General features: G+C 35.7%; 1 protein-coding gene across 3 annotated transcripts in view; it reads right to left on the bottom strand.

The window, feature by feature from the left end:
* Positions 1-34: 34 nt before the first annotated feature.
* Grip (Glutamate receptor interacting protein) overlaps positions 35-16,029 on the bottom strand; it is a 50,091-nt gene continuing 34,096 nt past the window's right edge. For all 3 annotated transcript variants that reach the window (XM_018511949.1, XM_018511950.1, XM_018511951.1), the window contains exons 3-6: positions 14,556-15,070; positions 14,139-14,458; positions 1,846-2,070; positions 35-1,749 (exon numbers count right to left, since the gene is read on the bottom strand). In XM_018511949.1, coding sequence (XP_018367451.1) covers positions 1,425-1,749; positions 1,846-2,070; positions 14,139-14,458; positions 14,556-15,070 — 1,385 coding nt within the window. In that variant the 3' untranslated portion in view covers positions 35-1,424. The remainder of the gene's footprint in view (positions 1,750-1,845; positions 2,071-14,138; positions 14,459-14,555; positions 15,071-16,029) is intronic.

The raw sequence follows: 16,029 nt of genomic DNA, 5'->3' as shown, positions 1-16,029 counted from the left end.
CCTGATGGCTCTGAGATCTTGGATTCCAGTAATGGCTGCCGTTAGCAGTCCAGAGGTATATAGTTAAAGTCTTGTATGTATACACGCACACTAGCCTGCGTTTTTTAAAGAAAAGCGGAGACCCGGCAACGTTGCGGATAGGAGTGAAAGAGAGAGTGACACGGACAGGAGCTGCGTAGCGTCAAGCGTGCGTTAGTGAGGTTAGAGGACGACCAACGCGTACACAATATGCATAATTTTGAATAATTGTTTTCCTTTCCGATCCAAATAGAAAGCCGCGCTAATGTTGCTACGTACATCTGCTGCGCGCACGGCGCGGCGCGGCGTTGCCGCGTCTCAGCGGCGACTCTCCTTCCATACGGCGACTTGTTTCGAAGTGCTGTCGGATACATCACTTCGAACCTCGATAACTCAACAACGGCACCGCTACGGATTCCTGTTCTTTTTTATATTATTTCTAGCATCGTCCTGCATCATATCCCACTTTTTTTAGAACAATCGTATACATATCACAATCGCTGTGAATTGAAATGTCACTTGAGCGCACGCTTGGGCTTTACCTTACATGTTAAAAGCTGCAACTTTGAAAATTAATAACTCGAATTCGGTACCGCTATGTTTTCTGGAATTTGGCGGATGTATCAATAATGATATTAATAGCATACAGTCTAAATTTGAAACATTTTGTATAGAAATTGATTAGCCGGTGAACGTCCTTAAGTATGTATTGCTAATAAGTATGTGTTGCTACCAGAATTGCAGCAACTGAATTATTATTTGTTGGCAACTTGATGCCTTCACGATATAACATTGAGTAGCAACTTGACAGCAATTCGCCGACAACTTTAAAATCGTCAACATCAAAGTTCGTACTATTGGCATCATGTTGTTGTAATAATATGCAGTATCATACAATGCTGTCATATTGCCGACAAGGCAAGATAATATTGACGCAGCTATCTTGCTATTAAACTGCTGGTAATACATATACACATTGTTGTCTGAATGTTGCTAAAATGTCGGTATATTCGAAATTGTTGAAGACAAATCTATGGCAAGTTACCAGCATCATAAGCAATCACAAATTTGTGCGATTTTACTGAGGTACGCTTTGCTATTTGGAGTATTATCAATTTTTTATTTTAATCATCACTTAAATTTTAACAGTCACGCGAATTCCATAGGCGCTGACTATCTTTAATAGTATCTCGTCGATGTTTAATAACAAACATTTAAATGGAACGTTGAAATGCTTATTTAGAGAGAGAGAGAGAGAGAGAGAGAGAAATAAAGGAGAAAATGAGACAGAGCAACTTACTTATTCCACGCATGCGCACTCCATTTTGACCAACATAAAATTGGGAGAATTGCGCTACTGTATATACTGTGATTCAATTGCAGGTAGCGATTGATTGTACCACAATCTACAAAGTTTTTACAATATTTTTAGGAGATAAGGGTCTTGCTATTGTTAGATCTAAACGCGGTCCGGCTGCTGCGATGAGCGGAACGGCCAAACAACAATCGCAATCCTCTGTGCTGGCCTCATTTACTCGAAGAATCCTATCATATGGTCGCAATATACCATCACATGGTCCACCGGGGCGCAAACGATTTATGTAAACTCCTCGTTCGTAAAGACCATCCGATACCGAGAAACCAAAATCTTCATAAACTGGATCCTTATGAAGCGATACGTGCACTATTTGTTGGGATCTGCTGTTGGCACCATTGCTGCGCTCTTGTGTGCTGAATTTTTTAAATATAAAAAAAAGAAAACGTTAAACGAATGAATAAAAACAAAAGTTTTGAAAAAATCTTGATTGTGAGTTAATCAATTGATACTTCGGATAAGATGGTATCGACAAATCTAATTGTCCGCTGTCCATAAAGGCGGTATCCCAAAGTCTCAATATCTCCGGTATAGTACTGCTGTTTTCTTCCAATTCGCCCCAAGAATCCATCGCGCTGTCTATACTCGGAAGACTCTCTCTACCTGAGCGTAACGCACCATTAGCAAATTGTGCCTGAAGTGTATCACTTCCAATATTGAGCTCTTTACAATAACCCCTGCAAAAGTTAAATATCTTTCAAATCTTAATCTTAATATAAAGCACCGAAGATTAAATCACAAAATAGATATTCAAACCGGTGTGAGTCAACACAAGTTTATCATGTGTAAAATTTATATATTTGAAATAAAAAATTACATACGTTTCAACTCTTAGTATCGAGTACATATCCGTTCGTTCATTTCTTATGGCTTAAAACTTAAAAATCTATTGTAGATCGATCCGAACTAAAGGAGCACGGCAGTGTCTCACAATAACGCTTCGCTTGTTGTATAAACGCCATTGCACGTAAAAGTTTTAGGGTGCGTTCCGATACTCACTGCTAGTGCTGAAACTATACAGTATACGTTACGTGCGCTATAGATTTTCAGCATTGGCAGTGAATATCGGAACGCTTAGTCGTAACCTAAGATTCTAAAACGCGAAAAATTGATTGACAACGAGGCAAGCGATAAGTCACGTGACTGACTTCTCGTTGGTTGGTCATAAGGATAAGGTGTTAATCGTAATCTTTCAACGGAACGAAAACTTGCGACTATAGGTTTGTTTTCTGTTCCTGCACTGGTCGCACTAGTTCAAAAAGGTACACTACAGCATTTTCTGTACCCAAAATGGCGTCAGCGACGGTGTTTTTTTGTTTCAGTACAACAGAACTCAGTGCACGAGTTTACCGAACTGGCTGCACTAGGTCTTGAGTCAGTGTAAGCAGTGCAAGCACCGGTGTGCACTAGTTCAGCTACAGAAAACAGATCTCGCGTAAATGATGCATAGCAAATGGTGGCAAGTTCGAGAGTCCACGACCAATAAAAAACGGTAAATATATAGAAATAAAAACTTTTCTCGATCTAAAAAGACTTATATTTACATTTCAATACATTAAAAATGCATGCATACAAATAAAAACCGTCATAATTAGCTAAAAATCGTAACTATTGAGCATCAAATTTGTAAAGTTAGAAAATGTCATGTTAATGTGTAATAATTATACCACAACTACATTTTATAAGCAACGATTTCCACTTATTTATAATAGAAGTTGAAATATATCTTTTATAATATATACACGTATATTATATATACACATACATATATAAAAAATATATATATATTACTATTTATGTTATAAATGAATAAACAGAAATTATTGCTTGTTAAAACATTCAGTATTATATTATTAATTATTATGCATTATATATACAGCATAAGATTTTCTAACCTTACAAATTTGATACACAATAGTTAAAAATTTTTAACTAATGAGTTGTGACGGTTTTCACTTGTATGTCTGCATTTTTAATGCCATGTATTAAAATATACACATTCTAAAGTCTTTTAGGTCAAGAATAGTCTTGTCCATATACTTAGCGTTTTACACTCGATTCTCGTATCGAAAGGAAGAGAATTGGAATTATGGGAATATGGACGCCATTTTTATCTTACACTAGAACGTTTTCTATTCCTTACCTACACGCTTACACTCGTCAGTTCTGACTTGCACTAGTTCGGTTCAGTTCAGTTTTAGTGCAGTCCCAGTGCAGGAACAGAAAACAAACCCTATGATCACAGCTTTGAGGTTATGACGTTTCACTCGAGTTGTTTTTGTGCAGAAGCAATAATTAGTCCCGCAGTAGCCAATCAATGAATCGTTTTTTACGGTCTTACGATTATGATTACGATTTTTACGTATAATGGCTTGCGCCGAGACATTACCGTGTCTCCAGATTTAAATTTGGTAATTATATACTTTAGGAGAGCCCCCCTCCCCCCCCCCAATGACCTTGACCTTGACATATATTGGCTGAGTGGCCTTGAGGAAGTTTTAGCCGTCGGATGCTATTCGTTAAAAAGTTATAAACAAAAGAAGTTTAAGAAATAACTTCTCTTTTTACTATATGATGATGATGAAACGAAATTTTGTGCTTTAAAGTATATATATTCCACAACTTTCCACAATTTTTACGATTTCCCACACGAAGCGACTCTCACCCTCTCCTTTCCCCTGCTTCAGGGGCGTACGACTCTCACCTTCGACTCTCACCCCTCCTCCCTCCTGCTTCAGGGGCGCATGACTCTCACCTTCGACTCTCACCCACCTCCCCCCCTACAAAGGGGCGCATGACTTCCACATGAAGCGATCATTGTTTCGCATTAACCTTAGTTCACAGTGTATTGATATATCTTTGTTTTGATGTTTTCAGTATTTTCGAACGATTTTGATCAGTGTGTGTCAGTCAGTTAGTCAGTTCGATTGCTTCGACACAAGTAAAACGCTTTGCGAACGTTAAAAATGCATTTACATGAGTTTATTAAGATCATTTACAATTTAGACGGTTTGTGGAACTTTCTGTGTGAAAAAAAGTTGTGCGTAATGAAATAACATATCCAAGATGTCAAAATGTGTTAATATTGATTAATGTTAATGAAAACCATATATTTCATTGTAAAAAGCATTATTATAAAGTGGTTAAAAATCGAAAACGGTAAAAAGTAACGCGCAATTTCAAAATTAATGCGTTTCATGGAACATAGTTCGAACGAGCACATCTACAACTTCCTATAATATATCAATTCATTGGTTATTTTGAAATGATGCCATCACGACAACGGTTTTTGATGAGCGAATTAGAGATCATAGATCATACTGTTGTCGATTGAACGAATTTCTGTCGTGAGGTAGAAGGCATATGCTGTTCATTGTGCGCCCATGTATCATAATAAATAATATCTTTTGTGCAAAATTACTTTTGCTTCAGCAATGGATTGTGAATGGACAGCAACAAATTGGTGGAGAGGGTATGATAGTAGAGTTAAACGAGGCTAAAATAGGTAAAAGAAAATATAATTCTGGACGTGTAATCAGCAGTGTTGCCAACTCGAAATTTTCAAATCATTTTTCCTTCATATGCCTCTCGGAAATACTTCAGAAATAAGCTAAAACCAGTAAATGTTCACTGTGTAGAGAAAAGGGGGGGGGGAATGAAATAAATACGTAATTTTTATTTTATTTTTTCTATTTGAAATAACGAAATTAATATATCATTTATATAAATATGTAATATAACATATGTAATATAACATTTATATAAAATGTGATATGAAATTATTACATTCTTATAAAAGTGTCAATTTTCGTGCAAGTTTTACAGAAATATGGATATGTTTTTGATGCTATAAAACCAGTTCATTAGCGTGGGAAATAATTAAAAATGGTGCATGATGTACATCAAACGATGTTGAAATCACTCATACCAACTTGAATATTTCGCAATCTCAGGTTTATATCACACTATCGATAGTATCGATTAGCGATTGCAGGTTTACGCATGATTTGATTTGTCATTTACGTGTTACATCGCCTAAGAAAATTTGTATATACAGGGTAACGAATATCGATCATGAAACTTTTTCCCTAGGATGGAAAATGAAAAGTGAAAATTTTTACATATGATGATTAATTAGAATTTAATAAAAAAAGAATTGGCTTATTTTGAAGAGAGAATCCGCTCCTTCGATTTTCAAATAATCTAGACAATAAGTCATCAGCTAAATCACGATTTTTGCCCGCTAAATGACATTAAAATAAGCTAGAAATGGCGGAAAATAAGCCAAGTTGGCAACACTGGTAATCAGAGGTCAATGGGTTTTCGGTAGAATCGAGCGCAACACTAAGAAAACGTTTATTTTGCCCGTACCCAATCTGCAGAAACTCTTCTATTTTATTCGAAAGTACGTCGCGCCTGGTTCCACTATTCATACTGATAAATGGCGTGCATACGACGCTTTGTGTAATGAAAATTACACACATTTTACAGTCAATCATAGTACAAATTTTATAAATCCAGAAAATGGTGTACACACACAGAACATAGAACGATTCTGGAGGGATATACGTTCATGTATTCCTCGATATGGCATTCGAGATTATCATTATTTGCATTATATTGCAGATTTTTATTCAAAAGAGTGCATAATTATTATACAAAGATCGAATTCATGCTTTCTTCGACATTACGAGTTCCATGTATTCATTATATGATAATTAAATATTTCTTTGAAAATATATATTGATTACATCTTATTATCTTTCCTTATTGGAGGGAGGTGGGGTGGGAGTCGTTTCGCGTTGAAGTCACGCGCCCCCAAGCAGGAAGGGTGGTGGGGTAGGAGTTGAAGCTCGAATCGTATTCCTTTGCAGGGGGGAAGGGGGGTGAGAGTCGTGCGCCCCTGAAGGGGGGGAGGGGAGGTGAGAATCGCTTCGTGTGGGAAATCGTAAAAGTTGTGGGAAGTTGTGGAATATACTTTAAAGCAGGAAATCTCGTTTTCATCATCATATAGTAAAAAGAAGTTATTTCTTAAACTTCTTTTATTTATAACTTTTTAACGAGTATTGTCCGACAGCTAAAACTTCCTCAAGGTCACTCAGGGCGATGATCTTGACAATATATGTCAAGGCCATTGGGGAGGGGGCTCCCCTAAAGTACATAATCACCTTAAATTTTTAGTGACATTTGATTATAATAAATTTTATTATTTTTTTTATTAGATATTACAAATAATTTAAAAATGGATAGTTTGAATATTCTGTTATATAAATACGACAGATGACATTTAAATTTTAATTATTGACTTTTTAATAGTTAACGATGTACTGGCGACTTTGTATCATTTTTGTTTTATAATTTGTTAAACGGTTAATATCTCGTTAACTATTGTGCAAACTGCAAAATGGTACAAAACTTTTCGACTCAGGTCCGCTCTACCTGCTCATGATGGGTGATGCCAAATTTTAGGGACATCATTATTTACAGGGTGTTTCTAAATTCGCGGACACAGATTCCACAGCGTGATTGTATGTGCCAAAAGAAGCAACTTTTTTCTCTGACAAAATTGCATTCAAATAGTACTTTTTAAATAAGAGCAATTTTAAGTTAACGAATGAGCGCTCCACGTTACACATGGATCAGAGGTGGCGCACACACACGGCTCGGCGTATAAGTATGTACGTCATTATTTTACTATTTTGCTAAAGATTTTATAAAAACTGTGCATATTATTTAAATATCGTAATTATTCACGAGTTGTCTAATCTACTTATTTTACTTTCAATTGTTTCTTCAGCGATATCAATTAGAAAACATTCTTTTCTTAAGTTGTATTCAAAATAGTGATATTTAGATATCATGCATAGTTTTTATAAAATCTTTAGCAAAATAGTAAAATAATAATTAACGTACCCATACAGTACCGAAAGTTTTCAGAAATATTTCAGAAATATTTCAACTAAAAAATGAAACATTTTATAAAAATTGCGAAAATATCTGCAATTATTGTGTCCGTATAGGAATAATAATATTTCGTGAATTATTATGCCAATGTTCCTTTATTATAATATATCATAGAACAGGGCATATCACTAGATACAAATATCACTAAGCACGTAGCACTCCCTAGCGTGTACATGTCTTCTACTCTACAGCAACATTTCTGAGACAGCTCTGAAATAGCAAAATGTCCGCGATTCTTGCATATGAAACCTTGTCGAAGGGTTGATGAAATGTCATAGAAAGAGAATCTGCAATCTTTTTAAAATATTACCAAAAAGGTTTCAGCCATTTCTAATATTACAAAAATGATTTAAATATATATTTGATTACTATTTAAATAATATTTAAATTTATTATGTCGACATAATAAATTTGACATATATTTAAATACATTTCTGAAATACATAAAATTCATTGAGTTTTGTGATCTGTTCACAGATTACAAAACTTATTGAAATAAACTTAAAGTAACTTAACTCTCAAAAATAATAATTATATTGTCAACTATTTCGATTAATTAATCATATTATATGCATAAGCACTTATACATAATCACTATTAAAAAATCACACCTATAGTTTCCACACAATATCATTATTTATATACAGAAGTTTTTCGCAATTAAAGCAGAACAAGCCATTCATATACAAAAGTTTTTCGCAATTAAAGTAGAACAAATCACAATAGCATCAAAATAAACTAAATCGCGATTGATCAAAAAATGACTTTTAGTAAACATTTTGAAGCCATTTTAACATTATGATGATTTTTTGTTCTGTTTAAATTTTTCAATTTATTGCATATGATAGATTTTAGAAACATTTCTGTTAAAACATTTCATATGACATATTGCAGAATCCTTTCAGAATTGTTGCATATGAGATGTGAAAGGTTGAAACGTTTCTGAAAACTTTCCGCAATAATCGGTACTGCATGGGTACATGCTCCGCGCCGTGTGTGTGCGCCGCCCCTGATCCATGTGGAGCGCTCATTCGTTAACTTAAAATTGCTCTTATTTAAGAAGTATTGTTTGAACGCAATTTTTTGCCAGAGAGAAAAGTTGCTTTTTTTGGCACATACAATCACGCTGTGCAATCCGTGTCCGTGAAGTTTGAAATACCCTGTATACATGTATAGGGTGGGACATTTTAATCGCCCCAGACGGATATCTCAGAAACTAAGAGAGAACAGGAAAAAGTTTTATATAAAAGTTGCAGGTGTTTTCTTAGGAGAAAGAAGGTGGAAATAATAGATTCTGTATATGGGGCATTACCACCCTTAAGAATCATTGGCTAGACATTGTAATCTGTATAATAGAAATATTACAAAAACCACACAAAAATATTACAGTAACTACATGTAAATATTATAGGCAATTGTGTGATATTTTCGCACTGTAATCGGCGGATTACAGGAAAAGTAGTAAACGTATTACAGGTCAAACATTCATAAGCTGTAAACTATTGCAGGCCAAATACTACATCCCAGGTAGAACACGGAGTCATAATCAAGTCATAATGATATCACAGAACGTCATCATGACGTCATTTGATATCTAAAAATTGACTTATAAGTGACGAATGAGGTCATGATGACTTCTGTGTTCTACTTATGGGATACGCATTAATGTCGTATAACTATATGTATATATTGTTGCGAAAACTAAAAAAAAATCATATTGTTTTCCCATGTCCCACTTCTAATGTCATTTAACACTTTTGTTATCATTATCCGTGGTTACTCTTCCCAAGCTATATAAATTTTCAGCTAGCATTGCTTTCTGCAAGTGATCATCCATCCATCCAGCAACCACGCCCAACGTTGTTTAACCTTCAAGATCATACGGGAGCTGCGACAGTTCGCGTTGATCTCTGAACATTTCTCATTTATAGAAACGTAATTATGATAGATTAATTCAATAGATGTTGTCAAATAGGAACATGTATAATTAAGATATATTTTTTTTATAAGAATAAAGTTATAGTTCTTCTATACTCATTTTTACGTTTACCTGGAGACGTTACAGTTTAAAGGTTAATATATTCATGAATGTGTGTAATCTTCCTGTTACAGTAATTTGCCCACTGTAGTTTTTATATTATAATAATTACATGCGCATAATTCACTCTGTAACATTATCGATGTATAATCCTTCTATTAAAAAATTTACTGATTTCAATATTTGTATTACCCTACTAACTATGCGCATGTGATTCGTTGTATGTAATAATTTCGCGCGGAATTATAGTAATCATACGGATTACAATATCTAGTGATTCTTTTCCGTAAGATCAAGTCAAGGTCAACATGAATTTCTTAAAATAGGAATCATTTTATATGTTTGTAGCATATTTCTGTAGCTGAAGTCGAGGCGTTTTCAAAACACTACCCATATAGCAAAATGTTAGCGGGATGTCGACAGATTGATAACAGATTTGATCAGAAGATGTTAACAGACTGACCACAACTAATGTCGCATTCTGCTCCTGTTCTACCGACAGAACCTATTAACATTCTAAACGAACTGGCTGCAGAAATCAAACAGAATCTGCTGACAAAATTTGATAGCAGATTGCGAGTAGAAACCGAACAGTCTGCTGACATAACTTGACAGATTGGCAGCAGAAACTGAGCAAGTTCTGTCATTTTCATTTAAATCGACCGATTTCTTATAAGAAATTTTGTGTACATATATTATATAAACGGTTATATATAATTATACAATGGTTATATATAATTATACATAATTATATATTTATATATACTGATGTGAAAATTGGAAACAATCAATACAATTTTATTGCAAAAATACAATATTATTGATTAGCTTCACGTTTCAAAATACACATAAGAAAGTTATAAAATAGTAAAAAAAATATTCGGAGATTCAAAAGCACACACCGAAAGAGCATGGGAATCTTTAGGAGATTTGCCTATATTCGATTTACATATGCCAATTCTTACAAGACGTTTTCTTCCTACAAGAAGCAAGTCCATCTCGTAGCAATGCCGTATATGATAATAGCAGATCTTGCTCGGTTTCTGCTGCCAATCTGCTGTCAGATTATGTCAGTAGGCTCTGTTCGGTTTCTGCTCGCGATCTGTTGTCAAGTTATGCAGCAGACTCTGTTCGGTTTCTGTCACCGATTTGCTGGCATAGCATGTCATCAAACTTTGTCATATTTTTGGCAGCAGTTTGCTGATATTGTCTGATAGTACAAACTCTGTGTACAATTTGCTGCTTTTCTGCAATCAGAAATTGGTAGCAGATTCTGCTCAAAATCTGTCTCTTCAGATTTGATTATATGGTAAAGTATTTTTTCATTAAGCACTTTTTAAATTATTAAACTTGACAGTATTATACTGCTTACATTTGGTCTGTTCGACTTGCTTACACTTTTTACGCTTAAAATAAGATAGATATATTTGGCACTGAAAAGAGAGAAAGCGAAGATGCTGAGTGTAAAAAGTGTAAGCAAGTCGAACAGACCTATTAGCATTATCCAAGGTGTATCATATGGAAGTTACTTATCGTATTTAATTTGTTGTGTTTGTGTGTGCGTGTGCGTGCGCGCGCGCGCGCATTGTGCATACTTGCATACATGCATATGTGGGAGAGAGGAAGGAAAGTCAAAGTTATACGTATCATGTTCTTGTTTCTCTTCATTATCTGGACTGGTTATGTTTGACGACCAGCTCCAGGTCGACATGCATTTTTCCGTGCTTAGCATTACCCAGGATAAATGACGTTGACATAACGGGGATTTCAACCCTTTATGGTGCTTATATGTACACACAATCGATACGCACACACAATCGATTAAATCCGACTGAGTAACCTCCAGGTGATACACTTTGGGTAACGCTGTCAGCAATACAGTAACTCGTCAAGTTACAGTAACAGTCAAGTTTTATAACTCGAAAAATGCTTAATGAAAAAATACCTTATTATAGTGTTTTAAAAACGTTTCGACTTCTATAAGAATGTGCAATAAAAAATAGTGATTCTCATTTAAAAATTCATGTTGACCTTGACTTGACCTTGTAATATTCCATATAAAATCTGTTATTTCCATCTTCTTTCTCCCAAAAAAATTTACAGTTTTTATATAAATCTTTTTTCTGTATCTGTTAGTTTCTAATTGTAAGATATTCGCCTGGAGCGATTAAAATCCCACCCTGTATAGTGACCAGGGCTCGGCACGAAATGCACATTTCGGCCGATTTTCGAGTCGGCTCCGCCTCCCGCTATCCCTTTCAAATGCCGCTCAACGCTTAGGAATGTACTAAGGCGCTCGTAGACGTAAGGGGCATTCATTCGGGGCGCTCGACACGTTGTAATCTTTATCTATCTTTTTTTTCGCTCATTACATACGAAACTAATAGCGAATTCGGTTGAACGTACTAGTCATACTATATTGACCTGAGTCGTAGACGGTGTTATATCGAGAAAAATATAAAGAAAGGTTTATGTCAATAAATAAATGAAAAGCGGTCTGTTCGCATAAGTCCAGAAGTCTACAATAGGGTTTTAAGTCTTAAGGGGATCCTAAAGCAAAGCTCGAACTCCGATGAAATCACTAGATGTCGCACCGCGCGCCGCACATCGCATGTCTTTTTATTAGCGTTTTCGATTGGGGTGCACTGGCTGCACTCAGTGTCAAGAGCGTGTTCGATTGGCAGTGCCAATGAGCACTTGGCTAGTGTCACATGTTCATTTGATCGCACGACACTCGCGTAGTGCGAACTCAGTGCGCACTAAGTGGCACGAGATATTTTGACGGTACCAGTTCAGTGCACGTTTTATCACAGTTAAGGATATACATAGGGACAAGCAAATCTGCGCAGTTGAATTGAAAACGGGGTCTTGTCCCTACTCTTAATATCTTTTACTGTAGTTTTGTAACATTTTGTTGAACATTGCTTCAAAGTGAACAAAAATGAGTTTCAGTTTTAGCACTGAAAATCTTGGCGTATTCTTTTGAACTTGCACTATTCAGTGCAACCTATGGAACTCGTCCAGTGTTGGTGTGAACTGAGTGCGCACTGGTGCGCACTAACTTTTGCCCAATCGAAAACGCTATATACTACCACAGTAATATCTCACGCAGCCTATGATACATGCAGTCACACATACGTGTCAATTTTCATACAACGAATTTATCGCGATAAAGCGTCTAAATCTAATTCTAAGAACTCGACGTTGTATGTTTGTGCACATTATGTGTTTGCAGGAACTATTATTTCGTACGTTCAGGTTGCAAAGCTTTCATATCAAGCAAATGTTGTCACGACTTGACAGCTGAGACGCCACTTCACAAACACGTATTAATGCGCATACTTTAATCCTGGAAAAGGATTTTCGAATCCGTGAAAGAGAAAAAGAGTATTCGTTATACAAAAATTATACGTGTTTAGTCGGTAATACAGACGTCTTTAAGATCCCTTTAAGCCATAAGAAATAGGCGAATCACAGTCGCTTATTCTTCTCAGATTCGACTGTAATTGGTCAATTTCTTACGGCTTAAGGCTTAAAACATCTATTGTAGATCCGGGGTAAGGCGTGAAGATCGGTCTATGTCTAAACGCATACGAAATACGATTTATATCGAGAAAATGAGAAGAACGGTTCAAGTCGCATGAAATTAAAATAATTTATAGAATATAACTATTCCGGTGCGCTACCTCCACTACCGCTCGAGGCCAGTGATGCAGGTCGGGCCGCGTTTCTGGCGCATGCGCGTCAAACGCAGCGTCAGTATCGCACTCGTTACCAGTAAACGGGAGTTCATTAGTCACCTACGTAAAATTTGTTAAAAATTATAATATATATTTTATATATTTTACATATATTACTTACACACAAATTCACATATATTAAAAATATGACAATTTGCATTTACAATAATAAAATATTAGCTGAAGAATAAGAGAAAAGTGTAAAATAATTTATGAAACAGTTTTTTTATATTAAAATATTTTATTTGGTAGAATCTCGTACCAACATTTGTTACAAGGGTAAGAAAAATTGTCAAAAATCTTACAAGTTCATAAAATAAATATATATTTCCTTTTTTTTGCGTGTAGGAGGGGAAAATCTCATAACAGTCATAACAATCTCAATACAGTGTAGGGGCTATGCGAAGATTTTCCTCTCCTACGAAAAAAAAGGAAATATATATTTATTTAAGATTTTTGGCAATTTTTCTTACCCTTGTAACAAATGTTGGTACGAGATTCTACCAAATAAAATATTTTAATATAAAAAAACTGTTTCATAAATTATTTTACACTTTTCTCTTATTCTTCAGCTAATATTTTATTATTAAATGCAAATTGTCATATTTTTAATATGTGTGAATTTGTTTGTAAGTAATATATGTAAAATATATAAAATATATTATAATTTTTAAGAATTTTTAACAAATTTTACGTAGGCGACTAATGAACTTCCGTTTACTGGTAACGAGTACGATACTGACGCTACGTTCGACGCGCATGCTCCAGAAACGCGGCCCGACCTGCATCACTGCTCGAGGCTCGGCCGCTGAACCTTGAGCGGTAGTGGGGGGTTGCTCGCTGGAATCGGCCCGAAATGTGCAAATCTTTGCGAGCACTGGAATAAATCTTAATTAAAATTCATATATTATTATAAAATTATATATTTTATCTAAAGCAAAAACCGTTCAAAGAACAATTTTTGTAGAAAACGTTTCTACGAATTCTACATATTATTAAATACCTTATTTCCGTATTAGGATCTGGTTTTCTAATAGTTAGAGCAACCACCGATCCACTAGGTCGATGCAATAATTGAGCGGTTTGTCTCAAGTCTCCGGGATCCAGTGTTTGCCCATCTATTGCAAGCAGTCTATCCCCTGATGCTAAACTGCCAGTTCGATAAGCGAGTGATCCTCGGCGGACTTCTGTGATCATTAGATCCTCATTTACCGTGAGACCTAGATCAGGCTGGCCGCCTAATGGCCTAGCCACTCTCACCGTATAGATTCCGGAACTTGGCACTATCGATCCACCCACTTTGTATTCTATCACTAACTCGATCTAATCATGTCAACATATGAAAATAATAAAAAATTTTCGATATTTATTTTTGATGAAAAAAATTTATAAAAAAACTCGAAGCAAAATGAATGTTTACCATTTGCGACGTCTCTAATATGTTGATTACTTCAGACGGTTGTAAATCGCATAACATTCTCCGATTGATTGCGATAGCCTCATCGCCAGGCAAAAGAATGCCGCTTCGTTCTGCTGGACCGCCAGCTTCCAACAAACTTACTATATAATTCATGCGATCTTCGGCCAATTTAAGCGCAAGTCCAAAACCTCGATGATCTGGTCGAAGAATAACGGTTAGGTTCTCTTTCATTTGTAGAATCTGATTTGAGTTTTGTTGAGTCAATGACTGTGTCTTTCTTTTGACTGTCCTTGTGCTCGGGGGTCGTGGTAATATCTGCAATCTGGCAATGCGAGAACTTTCGGAATTTCTAAGCAGCTTAGCGGCAGTCACTGCATCCTGAACAGGTGTATCATTCACAGCTAACAGCCGATCACCTGCCTGTAACGCACCACACCGATCCGCTGTGCTCGCCGGACGAAGACTGTCGATGTAGACTCCATTTGATGTCTCGCTTACGGTTAGACCAAGCTCTCCTGAATATTTCCAATTTATATCTCAATTTAAAAGCTAAATTCGTCTTTCTTTAACTTGCTTTTACAAAACGAACAATGTTTATGTCTATGGGTAATACTCACGAAATAATAAATAAGGAGATTCAATTTGATAGCGCGCGAACAGAAAAAGTGGAACCGGTTTGTGTGCTGAATCGGAAGGCAGTCCACTGAGAGGAATAACCTACTAATTTGGACGCCGTGTTTAAAAAGCAGATAGCTGTACTAGTTGTACAGGGTGTTACAGATACATACTAGGCAGTATCACGGGTTGCGCGACAAACTTTGCATGGCCAAGTGTGGTTTAATAGACAATGACAGTGACTTTATAACATAAACTTTATAATATAAATAATAAACTTTGTAGTATAAACTTTATAATATATAAAGTCACTGTCATTGATTATTAAACCACGTTTGGCCATGCAAAGTTTGCCGCGCAACCCGTTGTACTGCCTAGTATGTATCTGTAACACCCTGTACACAAAGTAACCTCTTATTTCGTATGGGATACATCAACAGGCCTATTCTGTAACTTTTAATTGCTTTTAACTCAAGTTTCATTATTATTATAATGCTGTTGCGCAGCTTTTTTATCATATTAAAAGAGCTATGCAGTAGCATTATAATGGTAACGATATTTGCGTTAAGAATTACAGAATAGGCTCACAGGTACTAATAAAAAGGGATAAAACATGATGTAAAGCCAGCAAATAAATGATCTGTTTTCTGTTCCTGCACTAGACTGCTCTAGAACTCTCTTTCTCGCTTTCGACAAATACCAAACGTATACGAGTATATCTATCTCACTTTAAATTCCAAAAGTGTACACTAGTTTAACCACAGAAAACAAACTTTAGGGTGATGTCCCATGCAGCGGATCGTGCGTAAGCGAATTCGCGTATCGCCAATCACAGAATTATTCTCTTAGATATGCTTGC

Source organism: Trachymyrmex cornetzi, unplaced genomic scaffold, assembly GCF_001594075.2.
Source record: "Trachymyrmex cornetzi isolate Tcor2-1 unplaced genomic scaffold, Tcor1.1 scaffold39, whole genome shotgun sequence".
NCBI lineage: Eukaryota > Metazoa > Arthropoda > Insecta > Hymenoptera > Formicidae > Trachymyrmex > Trachymyrmex cornetzi.
The sequence above is the reverse complement of the archived record's forward strand: the minus strand, read 5'-3'. Positions and strand labels throughout refer to the sequence as shown.